This window comes from Rhinoraja longicauda, chromosome 1 (genome assembly GCF_053455715.1).
Source record: "Rhinoraja longicauda isolate Sanriku21f chromosome 1, sRhiLon1.1, whole genome shotgun sequence".
NCBI classification, from domain to species: Eukaryota; Metazoa; Chordata; class Chondrichthyes; order Rajiformes; family Arhynchobatidae; genus Rhinoraja; species Rhinoraja longicauda.
In genome coordinates this window covers 76,801,677-76,827,987 of record NC_135953.1, presented here as the reverse complement: position 1 = coordinate 76,827,987, position 26,311 = coordinate 76,801,677, and the positions used below count along the sequence as shown (strand labels likewise).

General features: G+C 43.1%; 1 protein-coding gene across 2 annotated transcripts in view; it reads right to left on the bottom strand.

Annotated features, from left to right (window-relative positions):
- Window positions 1-25,880, bottom strand: part of dhx15 (DEAH (Asp-Glu-Ala-His) box helicase 15) — a 124,370-nt gene extending 98,490 nt beyond the window's left edge. The window contains exon 1 of one of the 2 annotated variants that reach the window (XM_078400571.1): window positions 25,546-25,880. In XM_078400571.1, the coding sequence (XP_078256697.1) occupies window positions 25,546-25,616 (71 nt within the window). In that variant the 5' untranslated portion in view covers window positions 25,617-25,880. Of the gene's footprint in view, window positions 1-25,175; window positions 25,518-25,545 lie in introns of those variants that run through there. The other variant, XM_078400581.1, reaches the window with a different exon arrangement.
- Between the last annotated feature and the right edge of the window lie 431 nt (window positions 25,881-26,311).

Sequence of the window (26,311 nt, the reverse complement as noted above, 5' to 3'; positions counted from 1 at the left end):
CCTCCTTTCTTAAAAAGTGGGATAACATTAGCTATCCTCCAATCCACAGGAACTAATCCAGAATCTATAGAACATTGGAAAATGATCACCAATACGTCCACGATTTCTGGATCTACCTCCTTGAGTACCCTGGGATGCAGAACATCAGGCCCTGGGATTTATCAGCCATCAGTCAAACCAACACCATTTCCTGACTAATGTGAATTTCCTTCAGTTCCTCTATCACCCTATGTCCTCTGTCCCCTAGTACATCTGGGAGATTGTGTCTTCCTTAGTGAAGACAGAACCAAACAAAGTACTGTTCAACTCGTCTGCCATTTCCTTGTTCCCCATCATAAATACACCCTGGAAAGGTACCCAAAAATAGCAAGACATCCGAAAACAGTATTTGCAATGGTCCAGTTGAACTCTGCAGAGCAAATACCCAGTTCCCTGAGGAACAAAGACAGCCGCAAGGGGGTAGGTTGGGGCCCAAGTAACAGCAGTAGGAGGTCAAACAGCTCCTCAGGCCAACTCCGTTGGACAACACCGTGGATGATTTGGTCCGGCCTCAAGCCACGTTTCCGATCAAGCCCCATTAGCCTCAATCCAAATGTGCATTCAAGCGTTGCCCTAAATTCCCAGTGGACAGACTCAGAACAGCAGGGTTATTCTCCAAGGTGAGAAAAAGTGCTGCATATGATAATCTCGTAATACCTTGCAATTTGTAAACAAGGTCAAATATGCAGAAATACATCTAAAATTAGCCAGTGTGCGAAGCCCATAGCTGGATTGTTTCACATTTACTCAAAATCCAGGGCACTTTTCTAAAGGTGCAATTTTATGAAGAAAAAATCTTGCAAACTATGGATAAATCTGTCTTTTCTCACGTAATTAAAAGTGTATTGACAAAGTGCTGCATGTGTACTTCAGAAATGATCACTAAAAAAAAGATTGAGAAACAAAGAACTGCAGATGCTGGTTTACAAAAACAACACAAAGTGCTGGCCTAACTCAGCCAGTCAGGCAGCATCTCTATTAGGATAGGCGATGTTTCGGGTCGGGAGTCTGAAGAAGGGGCCTGACCCAAAATGTCATCTGTTTATGTTTATCAGTGATCCTGCCTGGCCCGTTGAGTTACTCCAGCACTTTGTATCTTTTTTTGAACTACAAAGATGAATCTCTTTACAGAACTTGAGTCTAAAGCCAGATGAGGAACTGACCCATTACCTCCATTTATTTCCAAGTTTCACTAGCAACACACCATTTTCTTCCCATGAACGTACATTTGGCTTTCACTGACCTTTGTCCCTTTCCCAGTTTATCTCTATAAAATGTAAGCATGCTCCAGACATACAATGTTAGCAATGTGTTTCTTTGCTTTGACAATGGAGGTCCTCCGTGCCAATCACCAAAAGTCACAAAAATCACCACAGGCCAAAAGTTATGTAAATATTTAATTTTAACTCTTAATGGTCCACCAGGTGCATAAAAACACCTGTCGGATAAATTAAATCTTGTTCAGTTATTCCTGATGATCCTGCAGCTTTTGGAAAAGATTTCAAGGGAGTGCAAAAAAACATATTCTGTTGGCACAGCAGTTTCTGCTCATTTCTGGGACTCAATAAAACTTAAACTTTCCTCACTAGCAGTACTGCCTATGAATAATGATTCCAGATAATGCTGTGTTACAAATAAATGGTATTTTTGTAATCTTAGTTATATTGATTACAGTTGATAACATCTTTTGATTAAAATCATAAAGATATACACAAGATGCCATTGCTACCAAAAAAGGAAAGAGAGGCGAAGAAATAAAAGAGAGACAAAGCGCCCCAGAGGGTGTCACCTTGTGAAAAAATATATTTGAGCGACAGAAGTGGTCAAGGAGATTTTCATGTTTTAACATCTCTTTTGGACACACCAAGGTCTGGTATCCCTGTGGTTAAATTTGTAAAAACTCAGCCACAAGATGGGTCCTCCAAACAGAATTGCTACGCTAACAGATTTACTTTATTGCACCTGAGGCTCAAAGACAAGCACTACATTCCAGGTAAGATGGAAGATTAAATGCTGCTCTACCAACTGAAGGGAAAAAGGATTTATAACCTTCTGGAGTCTTCCCGAAAACTGCAAGATCGTCACAAATAAGATCAGCTAACAGCACCTGTAATTTATTCAACGGACTTACTTGTCACGATACCTAATGTAATCTAACCTTCCTAACAATCAATCTTGGGCATGAATAAATGAATCCTGATGATGCCAAATCACAGTGGTTTATATGATTTTTCCTGGTAATTTAGTCTCTGGAAGTTCAGGTAAATCCAACATTGCACTCACTTGAACGAGGTTTGCGTTCCCAGAAAACAGGCCATAATCACAATTTTCCATAACACAAAACCATATCGTCTGTGCACGCTTCAAGAAGAGTTAAAAACAATTTTTTTCAAATAAATTTAATGAGCAAATTTTATTCCCCATCTCAACTTTTTTGGGTAATGATCTACAAATTTGGTAATGGTGAATTTCCATAACTCAGACACAGTGCTAACACAGGTAAATAAAAGTGAATTAGCTAGCGTTTTACATCAAAATCGCAAGGATGTGAACGCACGCATAAAGGTTACTGGTCCAAGCAGCTTGTGGGGTCACAGTTCTCCACTTCTTTTCCCAGTCTGGTGCAAATGCAGTCAGAATACAAATTGCACTGCAAGATGCCCCAGAGATGGATCCCCAATCACAAAGGCACCAAAGCAATTTTCTGCATAGCTTTTCCAGGGAACAAGATGCACAAGGACACTTGAGGAAGGTTTGATTGTTCACACTATAATAGCAGAAACATCATCATTTGGACAAAATAACACACAAGACAATTATTTCTTGCATTGACAATTAGCAGAATATAAATGAGGAATGAAAGTAATATAGTGAAAGAGATACTATTCTGCTCGTCAACACATCTTGGAAAGGGCATTAAAATGATTCCAGCTAAAAACCATTAGGATACATGGATATATCCTAGGGAATAGAAATTGGCAAATAACTTGAAAGTCCACAGATTTTAGGGTCAGATGTTACATTGGAGGGGAGCATTAAAGAAGATCAAGAATTACCTTGCAGGCTAAAGTTGGAGCACCTATGTCAAATTCTCTGTAACACAGTCAAAGTTGGTGGCACATGAAAACTACCGAAAATGAAAAAGCTGGATCAGTGGAGATCGACATCTGTGATAAGTCATACGGCAGCAATTATAAAAAAAAACAGGGGGAAAATCAAAGGGAGTGCTTTACAAGAGGCAGGCAGTTGTGCATAATGCCTAGCCTCTCATGGCCCAGGTGCAAAACCCAATGATAGATTTATGTTTACTATTACACAAGTCAGTGACAGAAAAAAAGCTTTGAACAAATTCTCATGACTGATTAGATCCAAATCACATACAAGGTTAAGAAAGTTATTATTTTTTAAAGATAAAGAGGAATCAGAACAAAATTAAGAACAATTTGGAAAGCAAGTAGAATTCACTCTTCATCAGGAATTCCTAAATTCCAAGAGGAACAAGATTTAATTCAAGAAATCTTCAAGAGACTTGGGAATGGCCTGAAGGAAACCAAGGAAGATTAACTGAGACAGTAGCACAGCATATGGCAATAATGCAGCTACAGAGCAAGTATTCAATACCCAAGGTTTTTCAGCATAACCACCAAATGAGTACAGTTCTATCTGCGAACACTTGGTCTAGTATTCAGCCAAGTTTTTTTATGGCTACTTTCCACTGGTCACCTGTGCATTTATCAAATTTTAGTTTTAGTTTTGGAGATGCAGCATGAAAATAGGCCCTTCGACCCACCCAGACCATTGATCACCCATACACCCTGGATTTATGTTATCCCACTTTCACATCCTACACACTAGGGGCAATGTATAGAAGCCAATTACTCCACAAACCCGCATGTGTTTGGAATTTGGGAGGAAACCAAAGCACCCAGAGAAAACGCACGCGGTCACAGGGAGAACGTACAAACCCCGCATAGACAGCATCCAGGGTCAGGATCGAACGTGGATCTCTAGTGCTATGTCCATATATAGGATCAGCAACATCCAGAATCTTAGATTCACTTTGCAAATGCAACATTAAATTCACCAAAATCAGTTTTGATTAATAATGTACCAAAGATAATAAAATGGCAACTCCTGCTCATTGGGTGGTACTTTTCTTTGGACCAGTCTCGCATTGACACCAAGCTTAGACACATTGGAAACTGGACAACAGTCCAACTGTCTGCAACTTTACTTTCAAAAGCCAAAGTGAACCATGCATGATTTACAAATGCCAAGGCACACAAGTGAATATTATATTCCACAATGATTGACTCGTTGTCTCAGATCCAAAAATAAACTTATTATTGACTCTAATTTTATGCATAATGGTACTCTTGCCCATTACATCTCCATAACATTTAATGGGATTAGTCATGTAAAATCAAGATACAATCAAGTAAGCAAACCAACATGATCAGAGTTAGGTCACGCTAAACTTTTCACCTCAAACGGTAACATTGAAATGGACATTCACCGTAGACGAGAAATATTGGAATATAAGACCGAAACCGAGATGTGTGTGCTTACACACAAAGCCATTTTGCAATTTATTGACAGGTCTGATATCAGCCCTTCTTCAATCCCTTTACAAGTCTCTCCGAGTTCCAAATCTATCTATCTAAATATCTATCCAAATTTTTTTTAACAGAAACTCATCTTGTTTCTTCCCCTCTTCCTGTACGTTTGTTCCCCTGTACATGTGTTTGTCATATATGTTTGTCCCGTATTCATCCAGAAAAGGGTAAACGATCGCGCCCCAATTTTAGGCCCACCATACTCACCATTCCCCCGCAGTCTCAATAAATCGACTTTTGTTACTTTTTAAAAACAATTTACTTAATAAACTTTAGTAATGCGCCCCCCCCCCCCTCCCCCGGGAGGACCAGCACCTTAGCACAAGTGCAAAATTAGTATTAATGCTCTTAACAAGTGCAAGCACTCGGTCACAGCAATTTAAGAAAAACGACACTTCAGTGGTCACATTAATTCTCAGGAAAAAAAAGCCACATCAGTGGTTTGCAGGTTTTTACATTATCTGGCAGCTTCCAGGACTGCATGCTGGTTCCGCTTCAAAATGTTGGAAAACATCCATCTCTTTATTGCGTTCAATCTGGCCTCAAACATCTCGATGGAAAACCACACAAAATCCCGGCAGATTGGTCACAATTCCCCAAGGTGGACTGCTTAATTTTGCCTGTCAAGGCCAGCTCGAGTTTGTGACCAGCTTAGCAGTGACAATCAGTTCTGGCTTGACTGCCAATCCATAGCCTGCGCAGAATTACCTTCACCTATCCTTTAGTAGTCCTGGCGCAGCACCACAACTCAGTTGCATGGTCCAGGATCCCAGGCAAAACTGCGCCACCGCAAAACCCCGACTACTTTTTGTCAATTTCACTGCTCGTCACAAACCTTCCTCCTATTGAAAGCACAGGTCCACCTTTCCCTTTAATCTGTACAAGATGGGTTTTTTTTTGCCATGATGATGATCAGGGTGTTGCTACAAGAGGAACTTGGATTTGCTTTTACAACTTTAACCTGACACAGATTCTCGACAGCACAATAAGCTCCATAACAACACCAGATGACAAAGTGAACACGGTACACTTGCCACAATGAGCAGAGCTGCCAACAAATGAACACTAGCACACTAGCTATGGTGCTGGAATATATTGGGCTGCAAGCTCTCATTTAAAAATTTGGGACCCCACTTCCACAATGTGAAAATGGAAGGTTCATTAAGTCGGTGTCTGATATTTCAATGTTCCCAGGGGAGGGGGGGGGGGGGCTCGCTCGGATGCAGTCCCCTGCCATTGGTTATAGTTTGAATTTGGGAGAGAGGGGAACGGGCAGAGAGAGGGGAAGAGAGAGACAGAGAGAGGGGCAGAGAGAGACAGAGAGAGATTTGTCCTCTCTTGCCAATAAAACTGATTTACAACTAAACAGACGAGTGAGCCTTTTTCTGTTCCACTAGTCATATCCTTGAACCTGTTCCCTTGTAACACGGTTAGGGTGTCAAAGAGAAATTACAGACAGTAGTGGGGAAGTGAGAAATGTGTGCTTCAGGCATTTCAGAAAGACTGCAAAATGCGGAAACTTGGCAGGTGCCGTTAAGAGAGTGTGCATGAAGGATGGTGTGTTGAACTGTGTCAAAGACCAGTCAAACATGATGATTATCACAAAGCAATGCCATTTGTCTTTTTCAAAGTTCCCTTTTGGTCCTGTGCTGTTCAGAGCTTGAGGTATACTTGGATTTGAGAGGTAGCAGCACATACAAGTTTGGAAAGGAAAGGTTGGAAATGGAGCAGAGATGAAAGGTCAGAATTTGGTTTAAGGGAAAAGGAGTAACGAGAGAATCGGGCCCCTCAGAAACTACAGCGGTCATCTGTGTATGGAGGAACTGCAGATGCTGGTTTATACCAAAGATAGTCACAAAATCCTGGAGTAACTCAATGGGTCGGGCATCATCTCTGGAGCCATCACATCACCTATTCCTTTTCTCCAGAGATGCTGCTTGACCTGCTGAGTTACTCCAACATTTTGTGTCCATGTGTGGAACTTTGGTTTCTTCAAGAGTGGGTTGGTGCTGGTCAAAATGAGGGGGGGAAATTTCACCAACTGAATGAGCCATGGCGAGAATAGGACAAGCAGAGAGTTAAGAGGGGCAGAAGTGGTTCTCTCAGACAAAGATGGGCTTGGAGAGGACCTGAAGTGAGAGAAACCCGATTAAACGTTTGGGCCACATATAATAATAATAATGCATTACATTTGTATAGCGCTTTTCTAAAAACTCAAAGACGCTTTACATGGTTTACTAAAACATAGAAAAAATAAATAAATAAGTAAACGAACAGAAAAGGAAAAATAAGGCGAGGTGACAGTCAGTGGTTGAAGGCAGTGTTGAACAGGTGAGACTTCAGTGATGTTTTGAATGTGGTGAGTGAGGAGGAGTCTCTGACGGTTTGAGGTAGTGAGTTCCAGAGTGTGGGAGCAGCAATGGAGAAAGCCCTGTCCCCCAGGATCTGAGTTTGGTCCGGATTGGGGGGGGGGGGACAGGAGGTTAGCAGCAGCAGAGCGGAGGGTGCGGGTGGGAGTGTCTGTGGAGGAGGTCAGTCAGGTAGGATGGGGCCAGGTTATGGAGGGCTTTGTAGGTCATGAGGAGGATTTTGTACTGGGTTCTCTGGGGGATGGGGAGCCAGTGGAGCTTGTAAAGGACAGGGGTGATATGGTCACGGGTCGGGGAGTGGGTGAGTAGACGGGCAGCGGAGTTCTGGATGTATTGGAGTTTATTGATGATATAGGGGGATGGAGACAGATGGGTCAGTGTTGAAAGAAGGGGTCACCTTGGAGGGGTATTTCCCTGATGGACTGGAAAAGCAAGAGTTGCAGCAGTGATGGCTGATTGGATTGCCTTGTAACAAATTTGTCCAGTGGCTCCTTGCAGTCAGAAGGCAACAGGAGAAAGGCTTAAACAAAATAGTTTGCACAGCCTTCACCATAATAACAGTGGGCAGTTCAGCATGTTCAAATGATTTTAATATATTGTAACCAGATGCAAACTTTTATGTTCAAACTGTTCCACTCAATCTCACCTGCAGGGACTTCTACTTCTCTTTCTGAAGTCTCCAAAATGCATTGAGCATGCAAATGTCAAGTACTTCCAACTCAGTATTATGATTTAATCTTGATCGATTTCTGCAATGAAGTTTGACCAGAGATGTTTTCCACAGAGCTCAAATATTGAGCTTGAAAGTGTCCAATTTAGCTTTCAAATGAGAGTGCCCTCCACCCTCCTCTTTTCAGCTAGTTAATTTATACAAATCATATAGTTTCCAAAAAATAAAGTTGTAATAATGAATTCTCACATTTAGCAAGTGTAACAAAGATATTGTCAGAATTGGCAATTTCCATATCAACGGATGCAACAAACTACCAAGAGGCTTTGCTCCTGCCAATCATCCAAAAGGGTGACTTGGACAGGTTGTGTGAGTGGGCAGATGCATGGCAGATGCAGTTTAATGTGGATAAATGTGAGGTTATCAACTTTGGTGGTAAGAACAGGAAGGCAGATTATTATCTGAATGGTGTCAAGTTAGGAAAGGGGGAAGTACAAAGAGATCTGGGTGTCCTTGTTCATTAGTCACTGAAAGTAAACATGCAGGTACAGCAGGCTAATGAAGAAAGCTAATGGCATGTTAGTCTTCATGACAAGAGGAGTTGAGTATAGAAGTAAAGAGGTCCTTCTGCAGTTGTACAGGGCCCATGATGACATTGATTGGCGGTGCTGGCTCAATGGGCCGAATGGCCTCCTCTTGTCTATTGAAGTCTCCGCAATTGCATTCACCAGGACAGTCCTGACGCTGCACTCCGACACTCCCACAGCAATAGTACGTCCACGTCACACCATAACCTGAGTAAGCAGACAGCAGTCTTAGGGCAAAGAAAGATCTGCACCATGCACTTGGCAAGTTTCATCAACAAACCTTAATTTCCATATACCCAACTTTATTAATGACACGTGGGTTGACGCCATGTGTAAATTGGTCATGTGCAGGTCGAGAAACATTGCCCGAGAGGATCCTTTACACTGAGATTATTAATTAACCTCGTCAAATTGCACAACACAAAACCTAAGATAATCTGTTCCCACGTTGGTTCCACAAAACAGCATTATACAAAAACTATTCCAAATGTATTCAATTATCATATTTTTGGATCAAATTTTGCCCAGATGAGTAGTCCAGTCTCAGAATTAATTAACCCCAATTAATATATTAATTATGCTGCAAACCTTTAATTGTTTATTAATTCCTTCTCAATTCAATTGCTGTCTGTAATGCTGGGAGGCGGATGAGGGAGCAAAAAGGGAGGTAATGGGAATTGTTTCCTATCAATAGCTCCTGCCTGCCTCCGTCAGCTCCTATTGCCTTCCATACCACTTAACCTTCCCATTAATAGATGAGGTATCTATTGAACTACCATGACATTTCCTTCTGCAAGTAAGAAACACTAACTTACTTCAGTTTTTTGGGCAATGTTACTTAAAATGCTAATGAAAATCAAAATTAATATTGGATATGCACCTCCTCATTGGTGAAAGGACAACATATTGACTTTAGCAGTCAGTCCAGCTTAATTGAATAAATGCCTTTTACAATTCAGTTAAATGTTTTATTCATTTAACAGGCAAGCTTATTATTGGAAAAGATAGATGAGGGCGTTGTGCTTGGAGACTATTCTCAGAAATGTTTTATTCTTTTATCTGTTATTGATGCAGGTTTTTTGGACTGGATTAGAAACTCAAAACATGATCACAACTAAGAAGAATAAAAGAAACGAAAAGCAGCAATAATTAAGGGACAATGCTGAGCACTAGAACACGTATTTGAAAAGGGAAAAATCTCTTCAGCTTAAAGTTTCAAAGAACTTTTTAAGAAGTCAATACTATCCAATTAAAGAAAGCAGCTTTGAAGTGGAATTTAACAAGTTGTGATGGAAACACAAGCTCAAATTGGACAAAGCAAGCCTCTACAATAGCAATAATAGATCGTCAAAATGTTCATGCTTCAAGGGCAGCTGGGAACAAGTAGAATGGGCACCAACACCCCAGATCTTCTTCAAAACTATATCTTGGGAACTTTTCTTCCAATTGGCACATTAAAGAAGATCTCAGTTTAACATCCTATTTGAAAAGCAATACCTCCAATAGTGCAGCATTCCTGAACAGTGGATTCGATTACCAGAGCTATGTATTTGAACATTTGGAACAGGACATGCACCTAACATCATCTGAACTAGGGCTGCATATGGAGACATAACCAACACATAACCCGTAAGACTAGAGCAGAATTAGACCAATCTATTCAATCATGGCTGATCTATTTTTCCTCCTCAACCCCATTCTCTTGCCGTCTCCCCATAAACTTTGACACCCTAACCAATGAAGAACCCACTCATCTCCGCTTTAAAAATACCCAGACTTAGCCTCCAAAGACACCTGTGGCAGAATTCCACAGTTTAACCACCCTGTGGATAAAGAAATTCCACCTCCTCCTCTCCATTCTAAAGGTACGTCCTTTTATTTGATGGGTGTGACAATAGACAATAGGTGTAGGAGTAGGCCATTCGGCCCTTTGAGCCAGCACCACCATTCAATGTGATCATGGCTGATCATTCTCAATCATTACCCCGTTCCTGCCTTCTCCCTATACCCCCTGACTCCGCTATCCTTAAGAGCTCTATCTAGCTCTCTCTTGAATGCATCCAGAGAATTGGCCTCCACTGCCTTCTGAGGCAGAGAATTCCACAGATTTACAACTCTCTGACTGAAAATGTTTTTCCTCATCTCCGTTCTAAATGGCCTACTCCTTATTCTTAAACTGTGGCCCCTGGTTCTGGCCTCCCCCAACATTGGGAACATGTTTCCTGCCTCTAATGTGTCCAATCCCTTAATAGCTTATATGCTTCAATATGATCCCCTCTCATCCTTCTAAATTCCAGTGTATACAAGCCTAGTCGCTCCAGTCTTTCAACATACGACAGTCCCGCCATTCCGGGAATTAACCTAGTGAACCTACGCTGCACATCCTCAATAGCAAGAATATAACTTCCTCAAATTTGGATCCCAAAACTGCACACAGTACTCCAGGTGCGGTCTCACTAAGGCCCTGTACAACTGTAGAAGGACCTCTTTGCTCCTATACTCAACTCCTCTTGTTATGAAGGCCAACATTCCATTGGCTTTCTTCACTGCCTGCTGTACCTGCATGCTTCCTTTCAGTGACTGATGCACTGGGACACCCATCTAGTTGTACATCCCCTTTTCCTAACTTGATGCCATTCAGATAATAATCTACCTTCCTATTCTTACCACCAAAGTGGATAACCTCACACTTATCCATATTAAACTGCATCTCCCATGCATCTGCCCACTCACACAACCTGTCCAAGTCATCCTGCAACCTCATAGCATCTTCCTCACAGTTCACACTACCACCCAGCTTTGTATCATCTGCAAATTTGCTAATGGTACTTTTAATCCCTTCATCCAAGTCATTAATGTATATTGTAAATAGCTGCGGTCCCAGCACCGAGCTTTGCGGTACCCCACTAGTCACTGCCTGCCATTCTGAAAGGGACCCATTTATCCCCACTCTTTGCTTTCTGTCGACCCACCAATTTTCTATCCATGTCAGTACCCTACCTCCAATACCACGTGCTCCAATTTTGCCCACTAATCTCCGATGCAGGACCTTGTCGAAGGCTTTCTGAGAGTCCACATCCACCGGCTCTCCCCTGTCCATTTTCCTAGTTACATCCTCAAAAAACTCCTCTGGTACTGCACTCTCCCATTATTGAAAACATCCTTTTCACAATAGACAATAGACGCAGGAGTAGGCCATTCAGCCCTTCGAGCCAGATTCAATGCGATCATGGCTGATCACTCTCAATCAGTGCCCCGTTCCTGCCTTCTCCCCATACCCCCTCACTCCGCTATCCTTAAGAGCTCTATCCAGCTCTCTCTTGAAAGCATCCAACGAACTGGCCTCCACTGCCTTCTGAGGCAGAGAATTCCACACCTTCACCACTCTCTGACTGAAAAAGTTCTTCCTGATCTCCATTCTAAATGGCCTACCCCTTATTCTTAAACTGTGGCCCCTTGTTCTGGACTCCCCCAACATTGGGAACATGTTTCCTGCCTCTAATGTGTCCAATCCCCTAATTATCTTATATGTTTCAATAAGATCCCCCCTCATCCTTCTAAATTCCAGTGTATACAAGCCTAATTGCTCCAGCCTTTCAACATACGACAGTCCCGCCATTCCGGGAATTAACCTAGTGAACCTACGCTGCACGCCCTCCATAGCAAGAATATCCTTCCTCAAATTTGGAGACCAAAACTGCACACAGTACTCCAGGTGCGGTCTCACCAGGGCCCGGTACAACTGTAGAAGGACCTCTTTGCTCCTATACTCAACTCCTCTTGTTATGAAGGCCAACATTCCATTGGCTTTCTTCACTGCCTGCTGTACCTGCATGCTTCCTTTCAGTGACTGATGCACTAGGACACCCAGATCTCGTTGAACATCCCCTCTTCCTAACTTGACACCATTCAGATAATAATCTGCCTTTCTATTCTTACTTCCAAAGTGAATAACCTCCCACTTATCTACATTAAACTGCATCTGCCATGTATCCGCCCACTCACACAACCTGTCCATTTCACCCTGCAGCCTTATTGCAACTTCCTCACAATTCACACTACCCCCCAGCTTAGTATCATCTGCAAATTTGCTAATGGTACTTTTAATCCCTTCATCTAAGTCATTAATGTATATCGTAAATAGCTGCGGTCCCAGCACCGAGCCTTGCGGTACCCCACTAGTCACTGCCTGCCATTCTGAAAGGGACCCATTTATCCCCACTCTTTGCTTTCTGTCTAACAACCAATTTTCTATCCATGTCAGTACCCTACCTCCAATACCATGTGCTCTAATTTTGCCCACTAATCTCCGATGTGGGACCTTGTCGAAGGGTTTCTGAAAGTCAAAGTACACTACATCCACCGGCTCTCCCCTGTCAATTTTCCAAGTTTCATCCTCATAAAACTCCTCTGGTACTGCACTCTCCCATTTTTGAAAACATCCTTTTCACGTCCACTCTATCTGGGCCTTTCATTATTTTCCATGTCTCCTCGAAAAGAAAATGTGAAACTTCATTTTAGAAACATAGAAAATAGGTGCAGGAGTAGGCCATTCGGCCCTTCGAGCCTGCACCGCCATTCAATATGATCATGGCTGATCATTCAGCTCAGTAGCATGTACCTGCCTTCTCTCCATACCCCCTGATCCCTTTAGCAAAAAGGGTCACATCTAACTCCCTCTTAAATATAGCCAATGAACTGGTCTCAACTACCTTCTGTGGCAGAGAATTCCACAGACACACCACTCTCTGTGTGAAGAAATGTTTTCTCATCTCGGTCCTAAAAGACTTCCCCCTTATCCTTAAGCTGTGACCCCTGGTTCTGGACTCCCCCAACATCGGGAACAATCTTCCCGCATCTAGCCTCTCCAACCCCTTAAGAATTTTATATGTTTCTATAAGATCCCCCCTCAGTCTTCTAAATTCCAGCGAGTACAAGCCCAGTCTATCCAGTCTTTCCTCATATGTAAGTCCCGCCATCCCAGGGATTAATCTGGTGAACCTTCTCTGTACTCCCTCTAAGGCATGAACGTCTTTCCTCAGGTTAGGAGACCAAAACTGCACACAATACTCCAGGTGCGGTCTCACCAAGGCCCTGTACAACTGCAGCAGAACCTCCCTGCTCCTAAACTCAAATCCTCTTGCTATGAATACCAACATACCATTCGCTTTCTTCACTGCCTGCTGCACCTGCATGCTTGCTTTCAATGACTGGTGCACCATGACACCCAGGTCACGTTGCATCTCCCCTTCTCCCAATCGGTCACCATTCAGGTAATACTCTGCTTTCCTGTTCTTGCCGCCAAAGTGGATAACCTCACATTTATCCACATTATATTGCATCTGCAATGCATTTGCCCACTCGCCTAATCTATCCAAGTCACTCTGCAGCCTCCTAGCATCCTCCTCGCAGCTAACACTGCCACCCAGCTTCGTGTCATCCGCAAACTTAGAGATGTTGCATTCAATTCCCTCGTCCAAATCATTAATATACACTGTAAATAACTGGGGTCCCAGCACTGAGCCTTGCGGTACCCCACTAGTCACTGCCTGCCATTCCGAAAAGGACCCATTTATTCCTACTCTTTGCTTCCTGTCCGCCAACCAATTTTCTATCCACCTCAACACTGAACCCTCAATACCGTGTGCTTTAAGTTTGTACACCAATCTCCTATGTGGGACCTTGTCGAAGGCCTTCTGAAAGTCCAGATATAACACATCGACTGGTTCTCCCTTATCCACTCTACTAGTTACATCCTCGAAAAATTCTATAAGATTCGTCAGACATGATTTGCCTTTGGTAAATCCATGCTGACTTTGTCCGATGATTTCACCACTTTCCAAATGTGATGCTATCACATCTTTAATAACTGACTCTAGCATTTTCCCCACTACCGATGTTAGGCTAACTGGTCTATAATTCCCCGTTTTCTCTCTCCCTCCCTTTTTAAAAAGTGGGGTTACATTAGCTACCCTCCAGTCCTCAGGAACTACTCCAGAATCTAAAGAGTTTTGAAAAATTATCACTAATGCATCCACTATTTCTGAGGCTACTTCCTTAAGCACTCTGGGATGCAGCCTATCTGGCCCTGGGGATTTATCTGCCTTTAATCCATTTAATTTACCTAACACCACTTCCCGACTAACCTGGATTTCCCTCAGTTCCTCCATCTCATTAGACCCCCGGTCCCCCGCTATTTCCGGCAGACGGTTTATGTCTTCCTTAGTGAAGACAGAACCAAAGTATTTGTTCAATTGGTCTGCCATCTCCTTGTTCCCTATGATCAATTCACCTGTTTCCGACTGCAAGGGACCTACATTTGCCTTAACTAATCTTTTTCTCTTGACATATTTATAAAAGCTTTTGCAGTCTGTTTTTATGTTCCTTGCCAGTTTTCCCTCATAATCTATTTTCCCTTTCCTAATTAAGCCCTTTGTCCTCCTCTGCTGGACTCTGAATTTCTCCCAGTCCTCTGGTATGCTACTTTTTCTGGCTAATCTGTATGCTTCATCTTTTGTTTTAATACTATCCTTGATTTCCCTTGTTAGCCACGGATGCACTACCTTTCCTGGTTTGCTCTTTTGCCAAACTGGGATGAACACTTGTTGTAGTTCATCCATGCGACCTTTAAATGCCTTCCATTGCATGTCCATCGTCAACCCTTTCAGCATCAATCGCCAGTCTATCTTGGACAATTCACGCCTCATACCCTCAAAGTTACCTTTCTTTAAGTTCAGAACACTTGTTTCTGTATCGACTTTGTCACTCTCCATCCTAATGAAGAACTCTACCATATTATGATCACTCTTGCCCAAGGGGCCTCGCACAACAAGACTGCTAACTAACCCTTCCTCATTACTCAATACCCAGTCTAGAATGGCCTGTTCTCTCGTTGGTTCCTCGACATGTTGGTTTACAAAACCATCTCTCAAACATTCCAAGAAATCCTCTTCCTCAGCACCCCTGCCAGTTTGGTTCACCCAATCTATATGTAGATTGAAGTCACCCATTATAACTGCTGCGCCTTTAGCGCATGCATTTCTAATTTCCTGCTTGATGCCATCCCCAACCTCCCTACTGCTGTTAGGTGGCCTGTACACAACTCCCACTAGCGTTTTCTGCCCCTTAGTGTTTCGTAGCTCTACCCATATCGATTCCACTTCCTCCAAGCTAATGTCCTTCCTTTCCACTGCTTTAATCTCCTCTCTAACCAGTAATGCTACCCCACCTCCTTTTCCTTTCTGTCTATCCCGCCTGAATATAGAATATCCCTGGATGTTGAGCTCCCAGCCTTGGTCACCCTGGAGCCATGTCTCCGTAATCCCAACTATATCATAATCATTAATAACTATCTCCACATTTAATTCATCCACCTTATTACGTATACTCCTTGCATTGAGACACAAAGCCTTCAGGCTTGTTTTTACAACTCTCTTACCCCTTGTACGATTATGTTGAAAAGTGGCCCTTTTTGATTTTTGTCCTGGATTTGTCTGCCTGCCACTTTTACTTTTCACCTTGCTACCTGTTGCTTCTACCCTCATTTTACACCCCTCTGTCTCTCTGCTCCAGCTCCCATCCCCCTGCCACATTAGTTTAAATCCTCCCTGACAGCACTAGCAAACACTCCCCCTAGGACATTGGTTCCATTCCAGCTCAGGTGCAGACCGTCCTGTTTATACTGGTCCTACCTCTCCCAGAACTGGTTCCAATGTCCTAAAAATTTGAATCCCTCCCCCTTGCACCATTTTTCAAGCCACGTATTCATATGAAATATCCTCCTATTCCTACTCTGACTAGCACGTGGCACTGGTAGTAATCCAGAGATTATTACCTTTGAGGTCCTACTTTTTAGTTTATCTCCTAGCTCTCTAAATTCACCTTGTAGGACCTCATCCCGTTTTTTACCTAAATCGTTGGTGCCAACGTGCACCACGACAACTGGCTGCTCACCCTCCCCCTTCAGAATGTCCTGCAGCCGCTCAGAGATATCCCTGAGGATTTTCTCCTGGGAGACTCTAGCACTGGGCCATTTAAACTGCAGGCACTCCCCAACTGACGTAATAGGCAAGTTACGTAAACTTACATTTACGTAAAGAATTCACAATTGGGGTTTCTATTTCCCGAACGACCTTTGCCATGAGGTCTTCCCACCCACTTCATAGATATAAATTCGTCGCCCAGGCACATTGCTCGTCCAGTTTCAGCCACTATTGGTGTGACACTGGGAAGGCGAGAACGAGGGAGGCGGTGGAGAGCAACCGCCAGCCGGGTCATTGACATCTTCCACAAGGTGCACCAGTGAGCCCCACTTCACCACCTGCCACTGTACGGTTGACACGACAGTGGTCGCGGCTCAGGTTGTAACCCCTGACGACAGCAACTTCTTCAGGCCGCTGCCACTTACAGGAAGCGCTCAGTCACCGTTGGGCCCCATCCCCTCTCACCCGCTGCTGCATCTTCCTGTCAGTTACCTTTGTCCGCTCCCCCCTCCGCCTGTTTTTGTATTCCAGCCCTCTTGATATAAATGCTAGCATTGAATTTGCCTTCCTTACTTCTGATTCAACTTGTAAATTAACTTTTTGGGAGTCCTGCACCAGCACTCCCAAGTCCCTTTGCACCTCTGATATCAGGATTCTCTCTCCATTTAGAAAATAAGCTACGCCTTTATTCTTCTTACCAAAATGCATGACTCCACACTTTGCTACTCTGAATTCCATCTGCCAATTCTCTGCCCAATCTCCTAATCTGTCCAAGTCCTTCTGCAGTCCTTGCTTCCTCCACACTGCCTGCCCTTCCACCTATCTTAGCATCATGTGCAAACTTAGCCACAAAGCCTCAATCCCCTTATCCAAATCATTAATATACAACGTGAAGTGGCCCCAGCACCAACCCTTAAGGCTATGTGCTTAGTCCCTTCTCTATTTTATACCCATGACCCTGCAGCCAGACATAACTCTGACGCATTCCTTAAATTCACCGATGATACCACTGGTGTTGGATGAATAATAGGTAACAATGAGTCAGATAACAGGAAGGAGGTTGATAATCCAATTGAACAAAGCCAGAACAATATTCCTACTCTCAACGTTAGCAAGATCAAGTCAGCGATTGTTGTCTTCAGTAAGGGAAAGTCGAAGATTAATGAACCTGTCCTCATTTGACGGGACGGCATTGGATTGTTAATAGCCTCAAATTCCTGGGCATGCATAAGTTTGAAGATCTGCCCTAGGCCCAGCACATTGATGAAATCACTTCAAAAACTCATCTGCTCCTCCCTTTGCTGAGAAGATTGAGTTGCGATTGAGGAATTTTGGTACCCTTCAACAATAATTACATTGAGGGTATACTGATTGGGTGTACCACAGCCTGGTTTAGTTACTTGAATGGCTGGGTGGTAACTGAAAGTGGTAGACATTGCCCATTCCAAAACACACACTGACCTCCCCACCTTCGAAGGGATCTACAGGAGGTGCAGTCTCAAGCAGACAATATCATCAATGTCCCACACCATCCTGGCCATGCGCTGAGTTCACTACTAACATCAGGAAGAAGGGACAGACGTTTGAGAACCAAGACCTCCAGGTTGAAGAATAGCTTCTTCCCAGCAACCATCAGGTTCTTAAACATTATACAACATTAACTGCAACCCCACTTTGGCAACTATGATCTACTACGGAATTTGTTTTGGTTGCACTATGTATTTCAGCCTTACAATTATGTCTGTTTACGTAGTATTGCCGATTAATTTATTGTATTATTGATCGTTGTACATTTATTGTTGTGGTACTGCGTTAATGGGCCTGTAAATCTGCAACAACAATTTTATTATTCTGTTGCCAGAAACACTGGATCTTGACAAAATGCTTGCGATATTGATTGGCAACACTCAATCTCCTGTACTGTTCTACGAGTTGAGGTAAGGAATTTTAAATATCTGTGTAATATAAAACAGGCATGTGAGTGAGGTAAAAAAAGGAAAAGAGCTGAGTGCTTGCATGAGACGTACAACGGGGGTCAAAAAATAGGGACATTTTTGAAAATTTACACACAAAATTAAAAACAGATATTACAAAATAATGTGAATATGTTACTGTACACTAATAACATTTAAGTAAATTCACACATTAATTGACAATTAGCCCAAAAAGATGGTAATTGGCTTTTCTGCTGTGCTTTATATTTTAACCCTGTCTTAATCAATTTAGTTATATAATCTTGCACTTAAATTTAATATTTACTCATTACAGTTCCACCACTGATTTTCTGGCACTTTTAGTTCCAGTGCTTTGCTGGTTTATCCAGCAGGCCAAGGAAGTAGGCTTAGGGGATAGATTTGCTGGCTCCAGCTGGGCTGGAGTTCCAGAGCCCTGGCCACAGGTTGCAAATTCAACGCACCGATCGGCCGTGGAAGTCCCGATGAGGTCGAGATTGGCTGCCTTGCCCAGCCTACCCCAGGTAGCAGTGCTGGGTTCAATGTTGTTCATTATTTATATTAATGATTTAGATGAAAATGTAGGTGGCATTGTTAGTAAATTTTCAGATGGCACTAAAAGTGGAAGTGCAGTCAACAGTTATCTAAATTACAAAGAAAGTTTGATCCACTGGGCCAACAAATGACAAATGGAGATTAATTCAGATAAATGCAAGATATTGCAGTTTGGCAAGGCAAACCAGAGCAAGGCTTACATAGTAAATGAAGGGATCCTGAGGAGTGTTGTACAATAAAAATCTGGAGTGCATGTATCGTCACTTAAAAGTGGCAGGCAGGGTGGTGAAGTCAGGGTATGGAGTATAGGGGTTTAGACATCATATTGCAAACATTGGTAAAGCCATATTTGGAGTATTATATGCAATTCTGGTCATCCTGCTATAGGAAGTTCATTAAACTGGAAACAGTGCAGAAAAGATTTACAAGGATGTTAACCGGGACCAGTGGGGTTGACAAGGAAAGGCTGGTTAGGCTAGATATAAGAGGGGAGATCTTACAGTTACATAAAATTATGAGGGGTATAGATAAGACCCACAGTCTTTACTCTCAGGTAAGGGAGTCTAAAACTAGAGGCAATGGTTAAGGTGAGAGGGGAAAAATTTCAAAAGGACCAGAGGATTAACTTTTTTCACACAGTGTGGCATGTGAAGGAATGGGTGACGTTTCAGGTCAACACCCTTCTTCAGACTAGTTAGGGATAACGGAAACAAGAGATATAGATGATGATGTAGCAAGATAAAGCACAATGAATGAGATAGGCAAAAAAGTCACGATGATAAAGGAAACAGGCCAATATTATCTGTTTGTTGGGTGAAAACGAGAAGCTGGTGTGACTTTGGTGGGGAACAGAGAGAGGGAATGCCGGGGTTACTTGAACTTAGAGAAATCTGGAAGTTAGAGAAATGGGCTGTAAGCTGCACAAGCGAAATACGAGATGCTGTTCTTCCAATTTGCGTTTAGCCTCACTCTGACAATGGACGAGACCTTGGACAGAAAGGTCTGTGAGGGAATGGGAAGGAGAATTAAAGTGTTTAGTAAGGAGATCAAGTAGGTTCAGGCAAAGGTGTTCAGCGAAACAATCACCCTGGTCTCGCTGATGTATAAGAGTCCAAGTCTTGAACAACAGGTACATAGGTGAGGTTGGATGTGCAAGAGAATACAAAATGCTGGAGCAACAGGACAGGCAGCATCTTTGGAGAAAAGAAATGGGTAACATTCTGGGTCGAGACCCTTCTCTAGTCTGAAGAATGACCTCTTCCCGAAACGTCACCCATTCCTTCTCTCCAGAGATGCTGCCTGTCCTGTTGAGTTACTCCAGCATTTTGTGTCTAGCTTCGGTGTAAATCAGCATCTGCAGTTCCTTCCCACATGGTTATCTAGCCAATGCATGCTTACTTTCTAAGAGGATCAATAATTACCAACTCCATCACGACCATCTTCTCAAAATGATAATTAAACAGCTTCTTGATCACCTGAAACCTTTGGTTTTTTACAACTCAAGCAAAACTGATCTCGATACACAATAATAAAGCACAAATATTCACTCATCCCCAGATCTGAATGGACTGCATAATGCACTTAGGCTCTCTCAAGGAACACAGGCATTAGCTCAAGATCTCCTGGAACACAATAATTACCAGCTCCATTTTACATTGAAAATACTAACCCTTTTCCCCTTCTCAGTCTCAGCAAGTACAAGGACATCTTTGTTGGTAATGATTCAGGTCATCTATTTAGCTACCTCCACCACTTCCCTATTTACCAATAGAGATTCAGGTCAAACCTCTGACAATATGCCAATGCACCATCTCTGATCTTGTGTATTTTTCTCGTTCCTCGTGAACACCTCAGTCCTCCACTAGCTAATCTTGCGTGGCCATATAATTAGCTGCACTGCATAGGAAAGAACTGCAGATGCTGGTTTAAATCGAAGGTAGACACAAAATGCTGGAGTAACTCAGCGGGTCAGGCAGAATCTCTGAAGAGAAGGAATGGGTGACGTTTTGGGTCGAAACCCTTCTTCAGACTGATGTCAGGGCACATTTAGCTGCCCTCATCTGCTCTCATATTTCCCTTACTAGCACTGTTATAGACAAGACACAAGAAATTGCAGATACTTAAATCTTAAGCAAGGTCCCAATGCTGGAGGACTCATTGGGTCAGGCAGCATCTGTGGTGGGAATGGGCTGACATTTTGTGTCAGGACCCTTCTTGGGGGATGGACAAACACTGGCAAGTGATAGGTGAACACTGAAATAGCACCCGTCCTTTTCCTCTCAGGTGCTGTCTGACCTACCGCGTTCCTCCCGCACTGTTTTGTACTATTACAGCCAAGCTCCTTTGGGCCACTATCAACATCCCATCATCCATCCTATCTCTAAAACATCTGGTTGTAAATTACAGCCCCGCAGTCTGTTTCCTCCTCTCCAAATCTGCTGAACTTCCATGCTTGAACACTTCAGGTAGTTTCTACTGCTGCCTTGATAGGGAAAGGCTCCTTACGAAAGCCACACCATGTTTCAAAGAAGGTTGTAGCATAGGAGGTCCAGGCCAACCAAAAATGGACTTTATATTAATCCCATTTCTCAGCTCTTGATAGGTTATGACCTCTGAAAAGGGTTATAGGTAATGTTCATCCTATCAAGGCCTCTCGTGACTTAGCGCTTCTCAATTAAATCTCCCTTCAAGCCTACTTTGTTCAAAAAAGAAAAACACAATTCACTGCCTCGGCAAGGCCAGCAGCATAGTCAAGGATGAGTCGCACCCTGGCCATTCCCTCTTCTCCCCTCTCCCATGGGGCAAAAAGTATAGAAGTGTGAAAACACACACCACCAGATTCAGGACAGTTTCTTCACAGGTGTTATCAGGCAACTGAATCATCCTTCAGAGTAGTGCTGAATGACTATCTACCTCATTGGAGTACCTCAGACTTTACCGGCTTTACCTTGCACTAAACGTTTTTCCCTTATCATGTCTCTATACACTGTAAATGGCTCGATTGTAATAATGTGTAGTCTTTCCACTGACTGGTTAGAAAGCAACATTAGCTTTTCATTTTACCTCAGTACACATGACCAGAACCTAAACTAAACAAAACAATTCAGCCTATCCATCCTCAATCGTAATTCTCCAGCCTTGGCAACATCCATAAATACCTGCCCCAGTACTATCATATCCTTCCTAGCTTCTGGTCACCAGAATTATATAGTACTACAGCTGCAGCCTAAATGTTGTGAGCATAGTGGTGCTGTTACATCAGATCTCTAGCATTTGCACCTTCTCCCTGTAACCACATGGATTTCCACTGGGCACCATACATGCCCAAGACATGCTGGTAGGTCAAGTATCCGTTATAAATTACTCCTTGGTAAGCAGCAAACGGATCAAAAAGGAGATAATGGGGATAACAGAGAGAATGCGTCTGAAAGGGTTGATGTACTGGGAGGCAATGGACTGAATGGCCGTTTTCTGTGCAATAATCTCAAGTTTTAGCATAGCCCCTGCTTTTGTACCTCACCCAATAAAGCCAAACAACCAAGAAGCCTTCTTAGCCACCTTGGCTACTTGTCTTTCCTTATTTTGCTGCAATTGGGATAAATGAACATGTCTTTGGATGTGCCAGCCTTCTTTGATGCAGCCCATGTCGCTTCCAAGTCAACATGCGAGATGTTGAACTGGTCTATTTTCCAGTTATTGGAAGACAACCTTCTGCAGAGGCTTCTTCCATCCCAGTACCATTTTCTGTGGGGCTCGGGAAGAATTCATCATAACCCTCCACTTTATTTCTCACTATGTGCACGCAGGCATTAATGACTGCCACTGTACCGCACGCTTCCTGTTAGGCAGCTCATCCAACATTCAGTTAAAAATGTGAAGAAAAACAAAATCTCCAAAACACACAATAGCAACTTTGAAGTAGCATCATCTACTGCAATTCCAAGATCGGGCACAGTAATTAATACAGCTGATTTCTAACTATTCCTAGAAATAATTCAGCTGTTTTGAACCTGCATCCTGCACCTGATATAAACATGCACATTGACAAGCAATGTCTACTACATCTTCGCAATATAAGGAAAATCCTTTCTTAATTCTTTCTCACACCTCACCATTTCCCCCCTCAGTGATCAACTTCTTAACTTCAGATAGATTTATCAATTAAAACAGGCATACGATTTTGCTGATCTGACAAGTTCTTTAGTACTGGAATTTATTATAGACAACAGGTGCAGGAGTAGGCCATTCTGCCCTTTGAGCCAGCACCATCATTCAATGAGATCATGGCTAATCATTCACAATCAGTACCCCGTTCCAGACCTCTCCCCATACCCCCTGACTCTGCTATCATTAAGAGCTCTATCTAACTCTCTCTTGAAAGCATCCAGAGAATTGACCTCAACTGCCTTCTGAGGCAGAGAATTCCACAGATTTACAACTCTGAGTAAAAAAGAGTTCCCCTCTCGTCCTTCTAAATTCCAGTGTTTCCAAGCCCAGTCACTCCAGTCTTTCAACATACAACAGTCCCGCCATTCCGGGAATTAACCTAGTGAACCTACGCTGCACTCCCTCAATAGCAAGAATATCCTTCCTCAAATTTGAAAACTGCACACAGTACTCCAGGTGTGGTCTCACGAGGGCCCTGTACAACTGCAGGACTTCTTTGCTTCGATACTCAACTCCTCTTGTCATGAAGTCCAACATGCCATTTGCTTTCTTCACTGCCTGCTGTACCTGCATGCTTACTTTCAGTGACTGATGAACAAGGACACCCAGATCTCTTTGTACTTCCCCTTTTCCTAACTTGACACCATTCAGATAATAATCTGCCTCCCTGTTCTTACCACCAAAGTGGATAACCACATTGATAAACAAAAAAACAGCAGACCTTTTCACACTTATAGAGCAAGTTCTGCCATTCAATGTGATCATCACATAACCCAGTTACTATCTATCTTCTGCATCAACATACTTGCTTATAGTGAAGTGAGCAAGGATACCCAGCTCCCTTTGAACATCAACCTTTCTCAATGTATCATCATTTAAGATTATTCTGTCATCTCATGTTCTTACTAAAGTAATATTTATCTACATTATACTGTATTTGCTGTGAATTCACCCACGCTTTATTTATCGATCTTGAAGGTTCTCTGCATCCTCCATAACTCAATCTTCACTGGTTTCATATTGTCATATACCAAACTGAAAAATATAACATTTTGTTTCCTCGTCCACCTACATGCCTCATTTCATATACTTCGTGTCAGATTCTAACATGTTTCCATTACTTATGTTTGACTAACTGATTTTCAGGTCATCCTTTTCCCCCCCTTTCTCTGTGTTCTTTTTTTAAATAACATGATTATATTTGCCATCCTCTGATCTGCAACAACCATGCTATCATCTCTAGGATTTCATTTAAAAAATACAACTCATGCATAGCTACATCTTTTAGTACTTTGGGATGCTGATCATCAAACCATGAGAAATTATCCTCTGACAAGTAATTTATCCAGCAGATTTCTATTTTTTAATTTACGCTATTTCCTATTCTTATGTAGTAGATATTTGTTCCCCATTATTGAATATTTCTAGTACATGATTTGTGTGCTCTCCTGCAGAGGCAAAACTACAGTACTTGTAGCTCTGATATCATAATTGAGGCAGCAATGAATAAATGAATAGCAACATTTGCGCAAAAATACCCCCGCCAAAATGCAGCTATACATTATAACAGGAAGAGTCAATCTCCTCAGAAACAACCAGTCTCTCTAACCCAGCCATAAAAACCAGGAACTAACAGTAATCTCATTGAATGGAGTATCACGCTAATGGGGCCGGGTGGCCCATTCCTGCCCACATACATCCCCTACAATGAGACATAAGTGATGGGCACCATTTTAATAAAGATCAAGGCCTACCCAGAAATCCTAGCACGGGGTTTGAGGAGGGAATAAATCTTCCTATAATTGAAAAACCTTTAAAAAAAAATTATACGCGTTTCGTATCATCACCCCACTGTCCCCAAACCTTATTCTTTGAAAAGCGAACAGGATTTGACAGTCATTTTGCGCCTCTTCCAGAGACGTTCAAGCGGCACCTACACGAAAAATAAAACTTGAAAGAGAAATAATTAGTAACGTGTCGAAAGCTCCGACCCGCCGCCATATCGAGGGATGCGATAACTTTACTGCTGTGTTTCTTCTTCGCTCCAGGGTTGTGGAGGAACATGAAAAGCCCCGGCGCGGCCTTGGAAACGTGGCCCGGCCATGTGAATAAACCAGAGCGGGGCAGCACTAAATCCATGAGGCTGCTTCCATCATCCATCCGAGCAAAAAGGCGCCGAGTAACCAGGGCGGCGGTGAGAAGCAGATCGAACAGCAAAGGGAAAACACACAAAGTTACCTGAACCGAGACATGGGCAGAGAGTCCGCGGGCCGGAGGCACTAGGTCGCACGGTCGGTCGGTCCGGCGATGGAGAGTCGCCAGGCAGGCCTGCCTCGACCGCCAACGAGCACTCACTCTCTCCGCAAGAGGCAGCAACGGAACCGCCGCAGACACCCCTTCCGCTCCGTTTGCTCAGTCAGTCCGCGCTCTGCTCTGCCCAGCTCCGAGACAACGACCCACATCACTCCGCACCCTCGCCCCCATTAAAAAAACACTTTAGGCGGAGAAGGCCGCGACCGGCGTTGCAGCCGGTGTGCCCGCAGCAGCTTGCAGTAGCAGTAGTTGCCTGCCTGCCCTCCGTGCACCGCGCACTAACTAACCAACCTACCCGTCCGAGGTGACGCGCTTCTTGCTGGACGAGTAATCGTCCCCCAGGTCCACGCGGTGCCGCTTCGACATGTCTCGGCGTTCGAGAACGGTCCGGGCGCGTTCCACCCCTGTCTCCGCGTTCCACCTCCTCTGTTCCGGGTTGTCACCCGCGTGCTCCGGCACTTCAGCGCCTCCCTGCTTTAACCAGCTCGGCTCTGTGTCGTTCACCACCTTCCACCCCCCGCCGCCCCCCAATCTCTCTGTTACTGCGACCGCTTTCGTGCTCGGGATGATCACCCCTCAACCCTGTCGCTGCCGTTACTAGCAACAGGCCCAGCTTCCTAACACTTCACAAAATGGCGGGTAGAAGACCAAAAGCGTACCTCGTTCTCGTACGGCCACGCCACGGGTCACACAATAAAGGGAGGGAGCTGTGGGTATTATTTTTTTTAATCATATATATTTGAAGGACATTTATAGTCATCTGTCACTTAATGCAAGCTACTAAATTATGCGAATTCTGATAATCGATTTTTGTTTTCCACTAGTAAAATTAATCCACTTCAACTCCCCTCGATATACAGTTATTTTTTTCGTTTATTTAATAATTAACCAGACAGGCCTGAGAATATATTACATAATAAGCAATACATTTTGTCATCGGACTAATATTTAGAGCACCTTGATACATTTGCTGTGTGCAAAATGATAATCATTCTTGAATTGAAATATAGTTTGACTTGATTTAATATCCAAAATATTTCAAAAATATGTGCAAGGGTTAT